Source organism: Branchiostoma lanceolatum, chromosome 2, assembly GCF_035083965.1.
Source record: "Branchiostoma lanceolatum isolate klBraLanc5 chromosome 2, klBraLanc5.hap2, whole genome shotgun sequence".
In the NCBI taxonomy this organism is placed as follows: Eukaryota; Metazoa; Chordata; class Leptocardii; order Amphioxiformes; family Branchiostomatidae; genus Branchiostoma; species Branchiostoma lanceolatum.
The window spans coordinates 39,915,467-39,936,890 of record NC_089723.1 but is presented as its reverse complement, the minus strand read 5'-3'; the positions used below and the strand labels follow the sequence as shown (position 1 = coordinate 39,936,890).

General features: G+C 44.3%; 2 protein-coding genes across 2 annotated transcripts; both read left to right on the top strand.

The window, feature by feature from the left end:
• Positions 1-1,905: 1,905 nt before the first annotated feature.
• LOC136427082 (fatty acyl-CoA hydrolase precursor, medium chain-like) lies at positions 1,906-10,264 on the top strand. The gene is made up of 10 exons (XM_066415799.1): positions 1,906-2,021; positions 2,469-2,610; positions 3,544-3,745; positions 4,748-4,996; positions 5,187-5,461; positions 5,858-5,939; positions 6,867-7,040; positions 8,196-8,376; positions 9,244-9,469; positions 9,684-10,264. Exons 1-10 carry the CDS (start codon positions 1,937-1,939, stop codon positions 9,973-9,975), a joined length of 1,908 nt encoding a protein of 635 aa, XP_066271896.1. The 5' UTR covers positions 1,906-1,936; the 3' UTR covers positions 9,976-10,264.
• Positions 10,265-10,773: 509 nt separating this feature from the next.
• LOC136427081 (uncharacterized) lies at positions 10,774-12,805 on the top strand. Its single transcript, XM_066415798.1, has 2 exons — positions 10,774-10,845; positions 12,404-12,805. Exons 1-2 carry the CDS (start codon positions 10,774-10,776, stop codon positions 12,803-12,805), a joined length of 474 nt encoding a protein of 157 aa, XP_066271895.1.
• Positions 12,806-21,424: the final 8,619 nt, after the last annotated feature.

Below are 21,424 nucleotides of genomic sequence, written 5' to 3'. Positions count from 1 at the left end.
CTCCTTACCATACGTTATGTATATTCTTGATTTGCATTTTTTATTCTTTGTTTTCTCAAACAGCCCGGTCGGGCCCCGGCTTGGAATTGTGACCCAAGCCTTAGGGGGGGGGGGGGGGAGTCGTTCCCTGTCCTGTCCGACTGACCATGACCATAGCTGTTCTTTTATTGACAGCCCAGGGCCTGCCCACACCATATCTTTCCAGCCGGTCTTTCTTTCTTTTCTGATTACTGTCGTATCGAAGAGCGGCATCGTAAAAAAAAAAGTGTGCACTAATGGACATGGGCAGGCGGGCAACACTCACAGCCCCGCCGTAGTTATTCCGGGGAGCTCCCGGCGGCATGGTTACCGAGCTATAGAACATTTATATATAATATATATAGATATAGATAGACATAGATAGTCAATTTCATCGCGTCGGGTCTGAGTTCTATTCTAATTCTAATGCGTTCAAATGTTTTAAATATTCGCTATGTGAGCAAGGTTTTAACAAATACACCATGTTTTAAGCACGCAACCTCCCTAACTTTATATCAACTCTCCCCATTGTATGTGTACATATCTAAATATACATATAACCATCATAATTAAGACTTTATGATTTCAAGTCTGCGAAGTGGAATGTCAAATAAAGATTTCAGATTTCAAGCTCTCAGAAAATGTAACCCTCACATGTCCCACCCTGCGGTGTTTCTGCTGTGTTTGTAGCCTCCCTACACCGCACATGCTAAACTTAGCGTCTCGTTTGTTTTAGGATGGCGGCGAACAAAAGACGCCAAGCTGCAGCAACATTTGTAAGCTGTAAATGACGCTAGTTCAGATTCCTCAATACGCCCACCCGCCAGCACAATATTGGACATGGACAAAATAAATGCCAGGATATCGCTCTGCTGACGGCAATAAAGGTGACATGTATACAAAGAAGTCGGTTACGCCGCTGTTATGTCATGTCAAGAGCAATTAAGATGAATGCTGTCGCAACTATTTCTTATGTAAAGCCCCAAATTCAGTCTAAGCAGTGCTAATTTAAGGGGTTTTAATGTATGGTTCGATCGCTGCTACGGGAAACAGTGCCGATGTACAAAATGCATTCAGACCAAACAGGAGTCAATTGAATATCACTGTCACGTGATCTTCGACGGTCCAATTCTTTGCCATGATCAAATTTCGCATTGACCCTTTGATTATTGGGTAGTGTGAAGACAGACATTTAAAACTCAAGGATTAAAAAACACAAAACTATATGAAATATAACTAGAGTTCGGCGATCCCATACCTTCGCCGAATGGTGTTATCTTGTATGAAAGATGTGTTTTAAGTTCAGTTTTAAGTAGTTCTTAATAAGGCTAAAGACATTCATTGGCCAGAGCATTCTTGGAAGTTCACCACCAGATTGGACAAGGTCCACAAGGTCAAGCTACTTGTGGGTCCAAATAAAACCCACATCAGATTCGCCAAGAGTACCGAGGTTTCAAGGGGTACGGGGGCATTTTGGTGATAAATACCTACCGTTTTCGTCAAAAACACGAGCTTAAATGATACATTCGGTTTTTGTGAGCTTGACAACATGCTGTCGTCTTGTTGCACAACGTATGAAGCCGTGGTTCGGGGTTATGAATAACCTTCAAGGCAGACACTGAGGGAACATTGTTACTAAAAAAAAAAACGGGGCATATGATAAAACGGTCACAATCTTCCCCACCAACCTCTGCTTGGAGGGTGGAATATCGTAACGTTTGCTAAAATTTCTGGCTGACAATTTTTGTATGAAAACTTGGCACTCTGAAAACGGTATGGCCTTCAATCCCAACATCTGCTTGGAGAACGTCATTGGACTATGTAAATGACGTAACACACAAAAAAAAAACGTCCGCAGAGGTCATGCGGTACAAAGGTCGTGTTGTTCCCTTGCAGCACCGACAAACCTGCAGTCGGGATGGCCGGCTGCTACCGCTCCTCCCAAGCTCTCTGTGCGTTTGTCGTCTTCACAGCAGTGATCCTGGTTCTAACAGGTGGATCAGGTGAGGTCGGGTTTGCTCTTTTGCACAAGAATTCACTTCTTGGTCCCGACGGTATCAGACTAAGACCAGTCATATTCATTAAACTTTGTGACGCCTTCCCGAGAACTAAAATTCTTTCAACATTATACGCCCACTTACACGCCTTGAAAAGCGCTGCAGCTGACTGTTCAAGAAGGTTATTGCTTCTGTTTAATCCGATTTAAGAGCTATTTAACAGACTGCGTGCACGAGGGTGCGATGCTTCATAATGTATGATGTCACTTTAGAGTGACCTTTGATACCGTTTCCAGCTGGCGTGGTTGAGAAGAGTTGTTTTTAGATATTCGTTTGTTTTCGCACTGATGAATAAAGAGAACTCTTGAAATAAAGGAAGTGAATCCTCGAAAATTACACAACTTTGAGCGTCTTTTTGACGAGAAAAGTTGACCTTATGGACACTTGTTCCAGACGCCGCTGTTGTCTCCACCACCCATGGCGACGTGAGAGGTTCGGAGGTCATGACCTCCTCCGTTGTCGGAAATGCCGTCTTTGACAGCGTCTTCACCTTCAAGGGGATTCCTTACGCCGCTCCGCCAGTGGGGGACCTCAGGTACGTGGGAAGTTGAGGAAGTAAAGAACAAGTGGGTTTAATTACATAGTCGCTGTGTATAGTCGTGCTGCAATGAATAATTGCTCGTTTGAATTCAGTTTTTGTGTACAAGTATTTGACCAAGAATCTGGAGGTCTTTCGATCATATCCCTGACAGGCCCTATGTTATGTGTCCAAAAAAGTCATATTAAATATTTTCTTAACGGCAAAACAGGACGCCACCTCGAATTTCCAGAGAATGCCGCCATTTTGATTCTGATGACGTCAGACTGTGGACTGCTTCATACTATGGGCATACGAATAAATGGGTCAAAATATGTTTTTAAGAAGTGTACTCTCATAAACCTTGTCTTGAATTGATTTTTTTCGAAGACTACGTAAAGACATCCTAAATTGTCTTAACCTCATTAACATATCTATTCAGAGTTTTGGTATAAATCTGGTTTCCCAGTCCTATCGTCAGTCACTAACGAAAGACAGCAGATGCTGTCTGAAACGTCTGTTTCAAAATTTTATCAAGTTGCTTGAGTAACTTGGCGTATCTTGCTACCTGGATGTCTAACCTTCATCAATGTACTCTCTTCATTTTGTCATAATAAGATTTCACCTTAACTAATCTCTAAGAATTAGGCTATACAAATCTGAAACAGTCTAGAAGTCTAAAAGTGGATCCAGTGCTCCTGCGTACAAGAGTACCTTTTCCTCGGCATTTTGATTCTGACGACGTCAGATTGTGGACTGCTTCATACTATGGACATACGAATAAATGGATCAAAATATGTTTTTAAGAAGTGCACTCTCTTCATTTTGCCATAAAAGATTTCACCTTCATTCATCTCCAAGAAACAGGCTCTACAAATATGAAGTAGTCTAGAACCCTGCTAAAAGTGGATCCAGTGCGCCTGCGTACAAGAGTGACGTTTTCTCCGCTAGGTGGCGCCCTCCCCAGGACCCGAGGAGCTGGTCACGTGTCCGTGACGTCACGGAGTTCGGGTCCAGATGTCCACAGGTCGAGTTCCCGCTGCCTCATCCGATCTGGGCCGCCGTGGCGGCGTTCCGCAGTAACTCCAGCAGCGAGGACTGCCTGTTCCTGAACGTGTTCACCCCAAGCGTCTCCGCCACTGCCAACCTGCCTGTAAGATAATCATTACCTTTACGCCAAAAATGGTTACTCAAGCAACTGGATAAGATTTTGAAACTTTCAAAAAATTGAAAAATTCAAAACAATTTCAAAAAATTTCAAAAAAAATTTCAAAAAAAATTCAAAATTTTCAAAAATTTTCAAAAATTATTTAAAAAATTTCAACAATTTTCAAAATTTTATCCAGTTGCTTGAGTAACTTTTTTGGCGTATCTTACTTCCTGGATGTCTAACCTTCATCAACGAATCATTACCTTTGTTCCATTGATTCATGCCAAATACACTCACAGACTAGACTGTCACTGTAAAATCATAATGTTATGGAACAATGTTTTGGAAAGTCTTATTACCTGGGAATTTTATGGCTATATGATTGCATGCTACGGTGATTTTACGGTGTGCATTTATGTAAAGAGAAAGAGAGACATAGTCCTCAAATGCCAGGAAACGTTAACGTTAATTTTGTTAGCCACCCTCTCCTACGTAAGCTAGGTTAATTTATTGTTCTCTTGCTAATTCACCCCACCTTGTGATACCATAGCTACCCCACCATTGTGGCGTCGCGGTGGCGCAGTGGCAGGGTGTTTTGCCCCAGAACCCATATGTACTGAGTTCGAAACCGGGGTTCCGTGCTTTGTCCCGTTGACGTTGTGCCCTTTGGAAAGGCACTTTACAAGACTTTCCTCACTTCACTCAGGTGAAATGAGTACTTGGCTTCGGTTAGGGACGTCACTCGGATAGGACGTAAAACGGAGGTCCCGTGTTTGAGAAGAGCCACATTTCAAGCACGATAAGGAACACAACACACTTATCGCAAGGAGTAGGGGTCCATCCCGGTGTGAGTGGATCATATAGATCTGTCCGGATATGCAGCTTGTACTCTTAGGTACAAACTTGGTGTGTTACGCCTTGAGGCGGTTTACCGGGTATACAATACAAACAAACAAACAAACAAACAAACAAACAAAAACCATATATATGTACCATTTTTTTCAGGTCATGGTGTGGATCCATGGCGGGAGTTGGATCTTTGGCAGTGGAGCAACATACCCGGCTGAGGTCCCCACGTCACTCCATAACGTCGTCATGGTAACCATCAACTACCGTCTGGGCAACCTGGGCTTCCTACCGACCCGGGACGATAACGCACAGGGCAACTTTGGTCTCCTGGACGTGGTTAGTTTATTTTCTCCCAATTTTTTTTTTAAAATTTGTTTTATCCCTTCATCACTTCACCCAAAGAGAGTGAGTTGTAACAGGTGTTTTTGTTTTATCTGTCTGTCTTCGCGCGTGTAGCTTATCTGTCCATGTTTCTGCGATCCGCAATAAACACAGTGCAGTCTTGCCATACATCCTTAATCTTGAAATTGACCAGAATAGTTGTTCCGGTTAGTTATCACTCTTCACTGATGAACCGTACGTTACACTACCACAGATAAAGGCCCTGGAGTGGGTACAAGGCAACATCCGGAACTTCGGAGGAGATCCCGACAGAGTCACCATATTTGGGGAGTCAGCCGGAGGCTATACCGTGTCCCTGCTCGTCATGTCTCCCACGGCAACGGGACTGTTCCACCGGGCCATCTCCCAGAGCGGCGTGGCCGGCGTTCCAGTCACCCAGAAGGGTGACGTCACACAAACGGAAACTCTCGCTCGCGAGTTGAACTGCAGCACGGCCTCCTACGGTGCCATGATGAGCTGTCTGAGAGGGTATGTTCATTGTTTCATCCCATCGTTAATCTATAATCATTTCGAGTTGATTTAGGGTGGGTTAAAGAAAGCATCCTTGTCGCTGCTGCAGATTATTCAGACTACTTCAGCAGCAAAACATAGTCGACTACAAAGTTCACATACATGAATGAATGAATGAATGAATGGATGAATGAATGAATGAATGAAAACTTTATTAACGTGTCTTGCGTCTTGTATGATTGACCTATAAGTTAAAGTCTCAGATGATTCTACATTTGTTGTATCATTACAAAAAATTGTTTTTAATTCGAAAAGGTCTACGGTATATACAGTAACTATGTTAAAGATCCTGGTATTCTTTAAATAGATTGTTTAATAAACCTGAATATGAAGATTATGGTTTGTTCCTGGCAGCTTACCGAGCGATGACGTCACGGCGGTGATGATTGAGCCATTGCCGGTCATGGACGGCAGGTTCCTATTGCAAAGTCCCTGGGTGAGAATAATTCTTTTTTGTGCCTGGCGCACTTATAATTCCAAATTCCATCCAAATTTCTCCATGTTTACAGACAAAAAGAAAACTACTCTACTCTTAACATCACAATACCCACACATTATAGAAAAAGGCGGATCTTTTGTCTTACACTTGGAAAAAAAGTCAAAACCAAATAAGATAGAATTTAGAGTTAGTATTTAGGCTAGAATAGTCACATGCTATATTGTTACCCAATACATGTCATTCCTTTCATGTTACATGTACTGCAATTAGCCTGCGGGCAAGAACTTGCAATAAACTTATCATAATGTGTCAATCTATGTTAATTATTAAGGTTCAGATTGCTAAGCGCATCAGCTGGACATGTGTGAATGATCGTTAATCGCATTGCCGCGTTGACATCGATGATGGGAGGTGGAAGTCGGCATCGACCCCCGTGTAGATTGCTCTTTTCATTCACCTCTCAAAAGAATCGTCTTCAGTGTCCAACATCTCGACGCTGTCTAATGCTGGGGTGACATTTTCATCCCGGGGCCCTACCAGGCACGTTGCGTCTCGTGTATTCGAAGTGAGGATGTTCTTAATGCTACAAGACACACCTGCACAAAGAGCCCTGGATTTTCCAATATTGAGATCCAGCAGATACAAAGCAAGCAAAGGAAGACACTGTGTCAATTTACTCAGCATGGTGAATGGAGATCTAAAGCACAGAGGGCGAGGCCCTCCCACAACAGGAAAGAAATTCCGAGAGCTAAGGGAGCTAGCAGGATGCAAGGAAACATGGAAGAAGATGCAGAAACCAGTGGATGATGATAATGTGCTTATACACCTAGAATTTTACCGTCCTGCGTTGGAACAAAATTTGATCTTTTCAATAACCTTATGGAGCAACATTTTTTGTAACAATCTATGATGTTGTCATCGCAGGACCTGATGAACCACAAGTTCATCAACAGGGTGGACTACCTTCTGGGCACCAACAACGACGAGTTCGGGTTCCAGCTGGCGGCAGAGCTTCCGTACGCGGTCGCAGACGGGCTGTCCAGGGCAGAGTTCGAAACTTACCTGCTCAGCAATCTACAACAGATCGGGCTGTACCTGGTGAGAGACCCTGTGCAGACTGAATCTTTGAAATATTCTAACTGCTTGAAGTCGTAGGATATAGATGAGTCTTTTTACACAACCAGGTAATCTCACCTGCTGACGTTTCGGTGTCTGTCAGACACCTTCTTCGGAGCTTCTGACTGGAGCGGTGAGAAGCAGTACTCCAGTCAGAAGCTCCGAAGAAGGTGTCTGACCGACACCGAAACGTTAGCAGGTGAGATTACCTGGTTGTGTAAAAAGAATCTCCTATATCCTATGTTCTACCAACCTGTTGAAATTATTTTCGGATGTTTGAGGTCGTGTTTGCTGGTTTCCAATACGTTCTGTGCACAGCTGATAGGAAACTTCTCTAATTGACTTGCTATTATAAGTAGTGCACGCATTGACATGGAAGCTCATCTGTGTTGGTAGTTATCATAATACAGTGCTAAAAAAAAGAAAGTTAAGCGCTGTATTATAAGTGTACGTATTATTGGATGGCGATCGTTTGTTTGTTCCTTGTACCATGTGTTATAGTGACAATGTGAAATCTGAATCCAAAGCTATAGAGAGTGAACATCGAAGTCCAATTTCTGATTCGCGATTTTCAACATACAGGGGCCAGGGTTCTTTTGCTTGGGAAATCGGTGTTGCCTTCATGTTGAGCATTGCGAATCAGCCCCCAGAGAACCTGCAAAGGACTAATCAATGGTGCCTACGTGTCTACTGTGACAGTTTTCTTCATGTCTATTGCAGTACAAATGCCGTGGAAGACGAAATACACTTTCTTTCAAACTGTTCATTTCATGATAATGGACGCAATGAGTTGTCTATTGAGACCACTAAAATCCTTCCGAATTTCTCTAAGCTTACAGACAAAGAAAAGACTATTCTTCTTTTAACTACCAAAAACCCAGATATTATAGAAAAGGTGGGACATTACGTCTTCCATTGCTTACAAAAGAGGAGTCAAACCCTTCACTATTCGTAGACAATTACGTTTGTATTATCTAGTTTAGCCGCTTTTATTACCTATTTTGTACCCTGTTCTTTCATGTATGTTATTTGCAATTAGCCTTCGGGCAAGAATTTGCAATAAACTTATTAACTGTGTGGTCATTATGGACACGTTTGACAGTACCTCGAACCTCCTTTGCCTTTGTTATTCCTTAGGGTGGTAGTGGGGACAGGATCCTCCAGCCTGTGATGGACTTGTACCTGGACCCCGGCATGGCGGACGATCCGATCTACCTGCGCGATCAGTTCCTCACCATCCTGATGGACGCGTGGTTCACCGCGCCGACAGTCATGATGGCTAAGGCCGAGTCAGGCATGCCGGCAGTGGCGTGGGAGGGTAAGGAAGTCTCACATTGTGTGATGCCATCGCTGTCAACTGGTAAAATACAAAAAAGCCATCACATTTGTTACAAATGAGAAAAACTTGATGCTGCATGAATGCTAAGAAAGTATTGTTACCAAATCGCAGCCTGTTTCAGTTACAGACCTGTTTGATTGTGATCTTTTCTCAACGGAGTTGTGGCAACAGACTCAGTCATTGTTCGTATCTATTCATATACATTTATGTATAGGTGACTTAATTTGTTTACAATTGACTGTTTATGTGTATAGATGTAGTAGACCGTATGGAAGTCGCTGTGTTTTTGTTGTGCCAATGAAGACTTCCATATATCAGATGATGAGAAAGATGACTGGTAAATGGCACACGTTGAAATCTTTGTAGAACATCACAATTACACAGGTAAGTTAATAACATATGACATACAGTTGAATTATCGGTACATTTTATTGGTCAATTGTACAAGGAAGGATTTTTATAAGCCTATTTATTCTACTGCTTGTTGCAGCAGACGATCATCATTGGTCGGCTGCAGCACAGGCGACTGTAAGTAGCTTCCAGTTCTTTTTGCTTTGCGATCGGCCCTGGTACAAGCAGACCGCTGTCGTCACCCAGGAGTAGCTGTGTGTACTGCAGGTAGATTGTAGGTTGACGTCATCGCCTGCGTCTGCCGTCCGATGGAGTGTACAGTGCGTACAGGTTGACGGGCTCATCCTCGGACATGCGCAGTACGTGTCCTAGAAACTTCAGCGGCCTTGACCTCACATGCTGAATCAAGGGTTTTGTGTTGGTCAGCAGACAATACCACAGTTGTACGTATTGGTTACAGTGAGAATCCTAATGTTGAATCGTTTGTCTTCGCAGCCCCGCAGAGCCGAGTTTACCAGTACGAGCTGCAGCACCGCGCCTCGGTCTTCTCCTTCCGCCCGCCGCATGTCGGGGTGGACCACGCGGACGACCTGTTCTTCGTGTTCGGCATCCCTCTCCTGCGCGACGAGAAGGGTTCGTACTGGAAGTACAGCTTCACCCAGGAGGAGAGAGACCTGAGTCTGGACATGATGGCGTACTGGGTAAACTTCGCCACTAACGGGTGCGTGCTTACATTTTTGTATGCCCTTGGCACACACAAATCAATCGGCCGATCAAAGGATCAATAAAGAATAAATGAAAATGAAAATGAACAATGCGATTAATTGGTAAGAAATTACCCGTGCAATGGCAGCCAGTGCTGAATTGCTGCAGGGTTTACAAATAATGTAATATAGAACAGATACATATTTCCTCTCTGTCTTCTTTTTTTACAGAGACCCTAACGACTCGACTGGGGCGGTGCACATGCGCAACATGGTTCACTGGCCCCGTTACACTTCTTCATCCCAAGAGTACCTCCAGCTGGACGTGACGTCATCTGCTGACGTCAGGCTGCGGGAGTCCCGGATGAAGTTTTGGAACGAGGAGGTGCCGAGGCTGCTGGTAAACCACGTCCACAACCACCGCGCAAGGGCTGACACCAACAGTGGGAGTCACGGGCCAGGGGCTTCACATAGCCTTTCTGTTCTGGCGTTCATGTGGGTTGTGTCCTATCTGTTGGCTTAACACTGCACAAAATGGCCTCGGATCCTGACGAATCCGTATTACGGGGGCCGTATTGTACTAAAACAGCTCAAATTTACCTACATTAAACTACATATGCAAGTGGTACACTGATGTGGTATACCACTTGCCCTGTGTGCTAATAAATGTAATAACTGGTCATGATAGATATGAGTCTGTTGATATTATATGGGCCACGAAAATTTGATATTGCAGTGTAGTAGGTTGAAAGTATTGATGAAATGGTACAGTCAATATATATGAATAGAATAAATCTTTATTCCATATCATACACATTTTGAAATACATAGTACATGTGACTTTTCCGCACATAGCAGTGGCGCAGTTTTGGTGCAGTGTACTCTCCATACAGAGGAGAGGATCCGACTGGTTTTTGATGTGTTTTCAGCGGTTTTTGTCGGCCTTTCTATTTTGTTCATTTTCGTTATGTCACCAACCGCGCGTTGGACAGAAATGCCTAAACTGAACACGTTAAAAACCAGCCGGACCCACTCCTCTGCTTGGAGAGCAGTGCCCCATCTGTTGTTTATATGACCTACTTTTGCAAGGCCATCTGTTTGTATGACTTGTTTACGGGGAGCTTAATATGTTTGAGAGTCCCATTATGAAATGCAGTGGATTTACAAACTTTCCTTTCTAATTATGCAAATTAGCTCCTGATTTAGTAATAAGTCACACGCACACGTACACACACACACGCACACGCGCACACACACACACACACGCACACGTGCGACGAGTTCCGGCACAATTTTGGTTGGCGTCAATCGAGTTCTCACAATGGGTCGGAAGAAGACACAGAAGTCTGACGCGCAAGCCGAGAGTGTTCCCCGAGCGCTTGTTGAAGAAGACGTACGTAACAATATTGTGCCCGGAAACGCGCATGCAGCGGAAACTCGGGCGAACAATGTGTGTACTGTCTGAATACTGCAGGATGAGTTTCGTCTTTAGATGCAAGTAACCATGTGCGGAGGATATGCATGTGGGGTGAAGACCGTTGCGCTAAACAATAATTCTCTTTATGACGCGATGTACCGAATTTACAGGTAATGCAGTAGCAGGATACGGGCCAAACAAGAGCGCTCATTACAGACACGTGCTCATCAACAAGTGTCATCCACATCTCAGAACCGCGTGTGGGGTGAGGAGCGTCACGCTAGTTTTGCTTGCAGTCTAAATACCCGTTCTCTTTATCACGCAGGGAAATCCCCTCAGGTCTAAACTGCAAGTACAATGAACAGTTGACCACGGCCTAACGTCCCGTCCTGAGGACTGTAACGTTTTCCAGTAGCGTGCATGTCGGGTGAGCGACACAGCCAGGATTCGAACTCGCGACTTCTTGGTCTATAGGCAGGGTCACTGACCACCAGACTACCCACACTACTCCAACACAATTCAAAAACCCAATAAAGATACTATGAGAACCATTGACATGGATGTTGAGAGAAATCAAGTAAAGGAAAAGCGCTCATTAAATGACTAGCCCAACATAGAGGTCAGTTTGACATCTCGGACTGATGCGGCACTTCGAGGCGCAACAACCGCTTGATGTAAGTTGCCTCATTCTCTTCTAGAGGAGTATCTCTCACTCATAGACATGCCTGGATCAGACGAGAGTAGCTCTCTACTCGAGTTGATAAGCGGCACCGACGAAACTAATTTCAAAATGACGGTTGAAAGGCAGTTAGAATCTATCTATCCATATCTATCTGTATATCTATCTATCTATCTATCTATCTATCTATCTATCTATCTATCTATCTATCTTTCTATCTATCTATCTATCTATCTATATATATAGCGTACTTTAGACACGTGCCTTGATCACAAGTGGAACGGACATGGACGCTAGATACCTGGAAAGTGCTCGCAATAAATTTCAAAATGCGTTCAGGCAGAAGGCCGCTACTAACGGGTCTGTAACTTGAAACGTATGGCGGGTAAATTGATTTATCCTGAAATATCCTCTCGTTGCTAAAAGGTGTGGGGCTTGGCCTTTGTGAACGCCCTTGGTTTCTCCATTTATATCAGAGCATGTGTAAAATCTATAGATGCTCTGATCTAGATACATGGGTCAAACCCGGCGACAGCCATTTGATCAGAAGTATTTCAATATCTATTGATCTTCCAGCAGTGTGGTTCACCGGATAGTTTTGAAACTTTATTTCGAATATTTCGACATTTAGTGGCATCATTGTTGATGAAAGAAAAAGGTTAACTAACAAACCAATTACATTATATGTAGTAAAAAACTTGAACTTGCAGAGTAATGGAGAAACAACATTGTGCATATTTTGAAAGGTCCCATGTTTGTCTGTGTTTCGGCCAGCTATGGACGACACGCCAACCCTGCTTTTACAACAGTATCCAAAGATTTTGCCCCGAAGCTGCAAAACTGAATTGTATTTAGCAACTGCTCGAGAGAGTACAGCACAAGGCGACGCGACTTGTTCCTGGTTTTGCCGACATCAGCTATGAGGACAGACTACGCCGCCTCAATCTTCCAACCCTTGAACACCGCCGTAAGAGAGGTGACATGATACAGGTGTTCAAGTTCGTGAAAGGATTTGACCGTGTCAACCCAAGCCGCCTGTTCAACTTCAATGTTGACAGACGCACCAGAGGCCACCCATACAAGATGGTCAAACCTCAAGCTAAGAAGCCGGCCAGGTCGAACTGCTTCAGTGTCAGGTCTGTCAACTCATGGAACAGCCTCCCCGCGGATGTTGTAGCTGCCGAAACTGTGAACACCTTCAAGTCAAAACTGGACAACCACTGGAGGGGACTGGAGTACTCGCCCAGCCCAACATAAACTCTAATCACAAACTCCGAACTTTTAGCTTAAGACGCGGATCTTATAGGCAATATGCCTCCTATCCGAACACTATGTTATGTTATGTTATGTTATGTTATTTAGAGACCTACAGTAACACGAGATAGAATGGGACAGACTCCATTCTGTTTTATTCAAGACCCCATAAGAACCATTGACATGGAAACACACACAGCAGCTGAGAAGCCACGGGGTAGGGTGACACGCGGTTCCAGCTTGAACAGACAATTCAAACCTCCTTGTTCAAACCAACTCAAGATACCGTAAGAACCATTGACATGGATGTCAAGGGACATCGATAAAATGAAGAGCGATCATCAAAGTACGCCGCCAGTTATCCGGAGTGCTCTGAGAGTATTGGGTCACTCTAACCCCCACGAAGAACCCTTGTAACTTGTTGTTTTGAATTCTCGGGTTTTTAATGCACAGATATTCTCTTTAAGTACCGGTCGGTGGGCATCCTGTTGGGTAAGGAGACCTGTCTGTGGTTGTAGTGTGGAACGGCAGGAAAAGTTCGGTACGTGGAGATGTAGTTGTAAAGGTCCGGGTGGTTTCTCCATTCTTTAGCCAGCAATTGACTTGAAGATGATCACTGATCAGTTGTCTTTATCTACCCATAGCTGCTTTGTAAAGAAAAAGTGAAGTAGCCAGCCTAACAATGATGTCATTAAAGTACAACTTCCATATAACCGTTACTGTTGGAGACCGTTGGATAAACCGTTCCCGCGCGTCATAGAGATGTCAAAACAGCGAGCTTTTCCGTGAGCTCCTATCCTCAGACAAATCCCTGGAGCGAAACTTTGCCCTTCACGTGTGTGAACATGTTTTTCTGCACTTGTTCGGATCCCTCAGTTGTGACAAGGCCGATTCCATTCCACCAGGCTGCCTGAAAGACTTGAGTCATTAGCTGCCTGAAAACCTTTAGGGACTAGCTGATAAATCATGGCTGGACGGATTTCACATTAAAGACGACGTGGGTTCATTACTGGCGTTGTTTCAGGCGAAACAAACAGGGAGGGAGAAGCCACGTGAGAGCTGTTACCTGCGCGTTATCTGTACATCTCACGTGCACACAGCTAATATGACCTGTCCTGCATTGCTATGTGAACCAGTCAGAATTGCATTGAAGAAGGTGACAGATGGTCACCGATACGTCGGTGGAATAAATCTCTTGGTTGTGTAAAAGGAGTCTTTTTATTCAATGACTTTTTACACAACCAAGAGATGATCTCAACCTGATGAAACTACTCACGGATGACAGTTTATTGTTTTGATTTATTTACACATATGCAAAAAAATATCTTTGAAGTAATGAAAATGTATTTCTTTAAGTGCAGGAGAAGGAAAGAAGCCTACAAAGCTTATACGATGCCCCCCCTCCATTCAACTTATAACAGACATATAAAAATATCAATCATAATGAAATGTGATGAACATAAGGTGAAATAAAAAGCAATGGGGTAGAGAATTTCTCGAGCAGCCTTCGTAACCCCTGCTTCTCCTAATGGGTCAGTGAAGTCATGCTTGTCTTGAGCATTGATGTTTCTGGCCCAGGGTGAAGAGATGCTGCTACAGTAACAATTGAGCCGCCTTTTTTCGTAAATCGATGGCAACATCAGGCTCTGATGAATTGATTAGAAAAGAAAAAAAAGCAATGATGTAAAGAACAAAGACATAAAGAGCCAACATATCCCTCAGGTGCCTCAAAGTTTGCCATGCACGTGTGTTAGCATGCTCGTCTGCACTTGTTCAGATTCTTCAGTTGTGACAAGACCGTTTCCAAACCACCAGGCTGCCTGAAAAACTTTGGTGATTATCTGCTGAATCATAGCTGTGCGGATTTCACATTACCGATGACGTAGGTTCATTACCGATGACGTAGGTTCATTACCATTGGCTGCTGAACAAGGAGGAATAGAGAAGGCACGTGAGAGTTATTGTTAGGGACCTTCAGTTGGAACAAGGCCCTTTCCAAACCGCCAGGCTGCCTGAAAAACTTTCAAATTGGTGATTTATCTTCTGAAGAATGGCCTTACGGATTTCACGTTACCGATGACGTAGGTAATGACGTAGGTTCATTACCAATGGCTGCCGAACAAGGAGGAATGGAGAAGGCACGTGAGAGTTATTGTTATGGACCTTCAGTTGGTACAAGGCCGTTTCCAAACCTCCAGGCTGCCTGAAAAATAAATTGGTGACTATCTGCTGAAGAATGGCCGTGCGGATTTCACATTACCGATGACGTAGGCTTATTGCCAATGGCTGTTCAAAAATGAGGAATAGAGAAGGCACGTGAGAGCTTCCAGACCTTTTGTTGGGACAAGGCCGTTCCCAGACCCCCTGGCTGCCTGGAAGACTGGCGTCACTACGGAGGCACGGCTGTGCGGATTTCACGTTACCGATGACATAGGATAATCACCAATGGCTGCTGAACAAGGAGGAACGGAGAAGGCACGTGAGAGTTATTGTTAGGGACCTTCAGTTGTGACAAGACCGTTTCCAAATCACCAGACTGTCAGTTCTTACCCCTCTTCAGATCAAAGTTTCTTGTTCTGTCCAAAACTTTTCCATTCACGTGTTTGAGCTTGTTCCTCTGCACTTGTCCAGGCCCTTCGGATCAGACAGGCCGATTCCGAAGGCCGTTAGTCATTAGCGGATGAGGCACGGCTCGGCGGATCCCACATTACTGATGACGTAGGTTCATTTCGTGGTTCCTCCGAAACTGAGAGGGAGGAAAAATACACGTGAGAGGTGTTAGCTGTATGACGCACGATTGCGTGAAGAGCACCTCCCCATCCAATTTCACATTTCTTCATCAAAATCATCTAAAATTGGAGACCAAGACATATCACGTGCACACACTGAAGTTGTCGTGAGGGTGTAGAACACCAACCTAACGTCCTATTTTAGCTTTTCACACCCCTCTTCAGATGTCCCCATTCATGATGACCTTTCCATCCAGCTATACTGTGATAGGAGAGACAAGACCTCTCACGATGAGGGTGAAGGACAATGACACTTCTTCACAGGATACAAGTACCCAACCCTCTTCAGGCGTTTCAGAGTCACTTGTCCGTTTGTTCCAGCTACTTTATAATGGGAGAGATGCACAAAGGCAACTCACGTGCACACAAGTAAACTTGTCATGTGAGTGTTGAGCACAAACCTTACGTCTACGTCCTACTTTCTACTATCTGTTCACATCCCTCTTCAGATGATAATTATGTCCTGTGATGGGAGAGACAAGACATCTCACGTGTACACAAGTAAGCTTGCTCTGTGGGTGGAGGATATCGACACGCTACTTTACAATTACCGAACTCTCTTCAGGCGTTTTATAATCACTTGCCCGTTAGTTCGTTCCAGTTGCAATAATGGGAGAGCGACACAAAGACAACTCACGTGCAAACAAGAAAGCCTGCTTTGTGCCCTAAGGATTTAGAGCTCGCCCTTTACAAGTAACCAAGTCCCTATTCAGGCGTTCAATTATAATTTCAATTATTATTTCCAGACCTCTTCGGGCGTTTTATAATCACTTGCCCGTTCGTTCCAGATACTACATAATTGGAGAGCGACACAAAGACATGTCACGTGCTCTGTGCTATATAGATCCAGAGCTCTATGATTTCCCACATCCCCTTTCAGAAATTTCCTAAGAACATCTCCGTTCCTTAGCGCTGCAGCCATGTGGTGTGATGGACTTGCGGTTAGGGTTGTTCAACTAGAACCTGAAGGTCCTCGGTTCGAATGTAGTCATTTCAGACATGGTCGCTGAACGTTGCTTCAGTTCACATTCATCCTTAACAATAGCTTGCACATATTTGCAATTTGCATGGCGTTTTACAAGCCCAAATCCCGTAGAGCCTGCTAAGGAGGCGCTGTCGCGAAATTACCATGGTGTTTGGTCGGTTTCTGTATCTGCACTTTTTGTAACTGTGTTTTACAAGCAGTATAACCGCCCTTCAGCGTTACACGTACACCAGCCTCATAGGCAGGCGGCTGGTTATGTGACATCCGTAATTACGTGTCAACCCTAACATTTCCAAGCATTACCTAGTTCCAAGCTTTGTTAAATTCTTTCTGGCGAGAAGGCCCATATCCTGCCCTTGACTTGATCAGACGGACGCGGTTTAACCTTCACATAAGTCATTATATCATGTGAGATGTGGGAAGTCCAAATGTCATAAGATGTCAGTCACTTCAAAAGTCAGGTCAAAGAAAGGAGCTAGGAATCAGCACCTGAGTATGTTGGACAAATCCGAGACAGCTTTGTGTCAAATAGACTTTGTAACGACACCTTGACATAAGAAAGATGTTATACAATTATCTAAATGAGTTCCTGGAATGAATGAATTACCCTGGATGTATTGTATTGTATAAGCGGTATAATCGTCATTCAGCGGTACACATCAGTCTCATGGGCAAGCGGTTGGTTATGTGACCTTTAACCTACCTTGATTCCGAGTATTGTTAAAGCTTTTCATGGCGAGAAGGCCCACACCCTGCCCTTGACTTGGTCAGACGAACTTGGTTCAGCCCTTTACATAAGCCACTATAGTAATAAGAGGTGGGAATTCCGAATGTCATAAAATGTCAGTTACTTCAAAAGTCAGGTCAGGAAAAGGAACTGAGGATCACTGCCTGAGTATGATGGACAAATCCGAGACAGATTTATATATTTTGTAACGACGAGAACGCCAACACTGCCCTTGACCTGGTCAGACGAGCGCGGTTCATACCTTTACATTAGTCACTATATCAATGAGAGGTTGGGATTCCAAATTACATAAAATGTCAGTCACTTCAAAAGTTCCGCAAGGGGATGGAACTAAGAATTGATTTCCTACTACTGTAGGATGATGGACAAGATTGGGCCAAATAAACTTCGTAAAGATTTGATACTGAATGTTTCAGAACAAGCTAGTGTCGCTTTGACATCTTAGAATGTTATACAATTGCCTAATTCGGTTCGTTTAAATTACCCCCACAAGCAGTTGCCTGTTTCTGGACATATCTTATGTACACAGGACAAATCAGAAAATTATAAGCTGCCTTTTTCAACATGCTTCGGCTGGAGTCCGTGCAGGGAAAGAACGGACGGATCAATGTGTGATCCATAATGCTCATGCAGAATGGTTGGTAGAATTGTGGATTACAAATAATGTACATGTTTGTTGAATGGACATGTTTTGTAGAATAGACTTTGTGAAGGAGATTTTTCATATATATGGCCTGAACATTGCGAAACGCGATATAAATAGACACATTTGTCACATTGGCAAAGTATAGACAGTGTTATAAAATTACCTTAGAGGGATCTATTGAAGTTTCCCCACAGGGCAATGTGCTTGTCTATCTCAGCAGTCAGGTTATATCTTCTGTGAAGATGTAAATATGACATACGTGGGCTTTGACAAGATGGTTTCGCTAAATCTATACTTATGAAGATCGTAATCATATGTCGAGAACCAGATTAAAAACCTATAATTCCGTAGGCATTGAAAAATGATTGAATCTTCCGGAGAGGATGAAAACTTGAGCCTGCTAGCCTTGGCCTATATTAAAAAAAAAAAACCTTATACAATATTCTAATCATTCAGAGTAAATTCTGGTGCCTTGTGCGTGTTACATAATCCCCTGTTTACAAGCGACGGCCATTATTTTGGCTTAGCTGCCGTCCATTAAATAGCTCGGTAAATCCGAATCAGACGTGTTCGACAAAACTTACCGGAAATATCTTAAGCGTCTAAATCTTTCATATAGGAACTTCTAATGTCTTGGGGATGTTACATAAGTCAACTGTCCCAATTTTCAAAGGACTGACATTATCTAAGCTTAGCTGCCATCCATTAAAAGACACAACAGAATTGGCCCGCGATAAACCCGGATCAGGTGCGTGTGTGTGAGGATCAAGCGTATCAGGATGTAATCCTTAAAGTGGCTCATAACGACCATTTTCACAGTTATATAAGATGGTGAATGAAGCATGATGTAGAGTGGTTTAGAGGTCCGTTTGAACGGCTGAAGTAGATGAGGACGTGGAACGGTCACAGAAACCCCGTGAATAATTTCATCAGGTTGGGGAATGACTGAATAGCGAAGTTCTTTTATTCAAAACCAATCTTAAAAGTAGCTGAAACAAAGATAAGGAACAGTATCTACTAAAGTAACAAAACTTTACTGATGGACCCAGAGAGGGCCAAGTAGTGTGGAGTGTATCAGAAGACCATAGTAGTTATAGTAATATTATATGACAGATGACCACATGACATTTCAATGTGTTAGAGAGGATGAGGACATGGCATAGTCACAGAACCACAGAGATGGTCAGGTAGTCCTCGCACAGGCACGTGTAAAGCGTAGTCCTCGCACTGGCACGTGTAAAGCGTAGTCCCTCGCACAGGCATGTGTAAAGCGTAGTCCTCGCACTGGCACGTGTAAATCGTAGTCCCTCGCACTGGCACGTGTAAAGCGTAGTCCCTCGCACTGGCACGTGTAAAGCGTAGTCCTCGCACTGGCACGTGTAAAGCGTAGTCCCCCGCACTGGCACGTGTAAAGCGTAGTCCCCCACACAGGCATTTGTAAAGCGTAGTCCTCGCACTGGCACATGTAAAGCGTAGTCCCTCGCACAGACATGTGTAAAGCGTAGTCCTCGCACTGGCACGTGTAAAGCGTAGTCCCTCGCACTGGCACGTGTAAAGCGTAGTCCCTCGCACTGGCACGTGTAAAGCGTAGTCCCTCGCACTGGTACGTGCAAAGCGTAGTCCCTCGCACTGGCACGTGCAAAGCGTAGTATCTCATCTGCTGACAGACAAGTTGAAAGGCAGTCATACTTTACTTTGGTACATAACGCACGACCTCTGGAGATGCCTTTCGCCGTTATATAACGTGGTTAACGCACCATGCCGTATAGAATATGAGAAGTGCACAAGACAAGTCGACTGGCTGAGGATGAGGACATGTCACAGAACATCGCGGAGGGTCACCTCGCCCCCCACACAGGCACGTGTAGAGCGTGTTTCTAAATCACGTGCCGCCCCCTCCCCAAACAAGTCAATAACCAGCTAAACTTTGCTTTTGGCCAGCCTTTTGAGGTCATAAGAACGACAATCTATGGCACTTTCGTCATTCTGGTATCACTACTGAAGCCGTAAAATCTTGGATATACATAAACCAGTACAGGCTAAGCCACTATTGTAGAGGGTTATGCCGGTCGCCCATGCATGTAGCGTTAGAGTTTTGATTGACGTCTCTCCTTGCTCTTCGCACCGGGAGCCCATCTGTGCCCGACAGCTCTAGGGTCGGCTCGACCGTCCTATCACCTTACGCAAGCGCACATCGTTCCGCCTGCTGCCCAGCATGGGGCTCTCATAGCGCGGTAGGCCAGGGTGACATGACAGGCGGGATTTGCCTCTAAGCCGATAATGGGAAAAGTGATTCCACTTGATGCTACCAACGTGTGCTGCTGGTCACGAGATACGCACGGGTCGCGGCGACTTTAGCGACAAGCAGTGGTAACCGGTGGCAACCGTATGTGTACAATAAAACCCTGTGGAACTGTTCGCTAGGGAAAGTAGCCCTGTGCCTGCCCCCCTCCCAACTCAACCAGGACCAAATTGCCCTTTTCACATTTGGCATCCGCTAGTTTTTGTGTGCTGCGGTCATGGCGACCGTACTTCGTCCTTACGTAAGCGACACAACAGACATATCTGCTCAACAGTGGAGACCTCCAGAGTTGGACGCCTGCAGGCATGCTTAGCTCTCAAGCTGATAATGGGAACATTGGTTCATTTTGACATTTCCAAGGATCAACGCTGCACTTCACAAGAACGTTCCTGGGTCAGCTTGACTTCCATGTCATCACAGAGGCATATGCTAGCTGGTGGACTAAATAAAGTATCCAAGAAATAGATCACCTTCCGATTTCACTTTTGTACCTGCACACTTGACAATGCAACTAGACATTTCTCATAAAAGACAGCAATAAAGGAGATGGGATGAGGACCGGCAGGTATAGATGGCTATATCACCTGCATGGCACATGCCCGTAGATATAGACAGACGCGTTCGTTGTCATCATGTTTTGTGTTAAGTTGTACAGCAACAGCGTGTTGCTGTGACTAACAGCTATTAGTTTTTTTAGGAGATTTTCTTATCTGTAGTAATAAAAAAAGGCAGGAAGATAATGAGCTAGGGTACTTCAATGTTAAAATCGAGGCTCTTCACTCTGCATGTCCCATGTCCACATAATTACAGTAGAGGCATGATGTGTTGTTAGTGAAGATGCTGTATACGCTGGCCTGTGCACGTAGGCAGCAGGCAGGCCGGATGCTGTGTACAGTTCTGTCACTGTGTACAAGCTGCTTCTCCTTTAGGCGATTTTTAACGATGTCATTAGACCTACGAATGAAACAAGTCACCGACCAGCCTTCCGTAACTTGAGAACATCGATGTCAAGCACTAATCTCCTGCAGCTGCACCTGGTCTCAGCCCATCCTTAAGAAGTTCATGTCATCTAAGATATACTACATAAACCGTTCTTTTCGTGGATATGAATAGCCCTGTTAGCCAAAGGCGTTGCAGTTCCATATTTTGTAA

Coding starts and splice junctions, on each gene's coding strand:
- LOC136427082 (XM_066415799.1), top strand. CDS start 1,937: ATGGCCGGCTGCTACCGCTCCTCCCAAGCTCTCTGTGCGTTTGTCGTC. Junction 2,611..3,543: donor CCGCCAGTGGGGGACCTCAG/GTACGTGGGAAG, acceptor TTTCTCCGCTAG/GTGGCGCCCTCCCCAGGACC. Junction 5,462..5,857: donor ATGATGAGCTGTCTGAGAGG/GTATGTTCATTG, acceptor TGTTCCTGGCAG/CTTACCGAGCGATGACGTCA.
- LOC136427081 (XM_066415798.1), top strand. CDS start 10,774: ATGGGTCGGAAGAAGACACAGAAGTCTGACGCGCAAGCCGAGAGTGTT. Junction 10,846..12,403: donor GAGCGCTTGTTGAAGAAGAC/GTACGTAACAAT, acceptor AATTGTATTTAG/CAACTGCTCGAGAGAGTACA.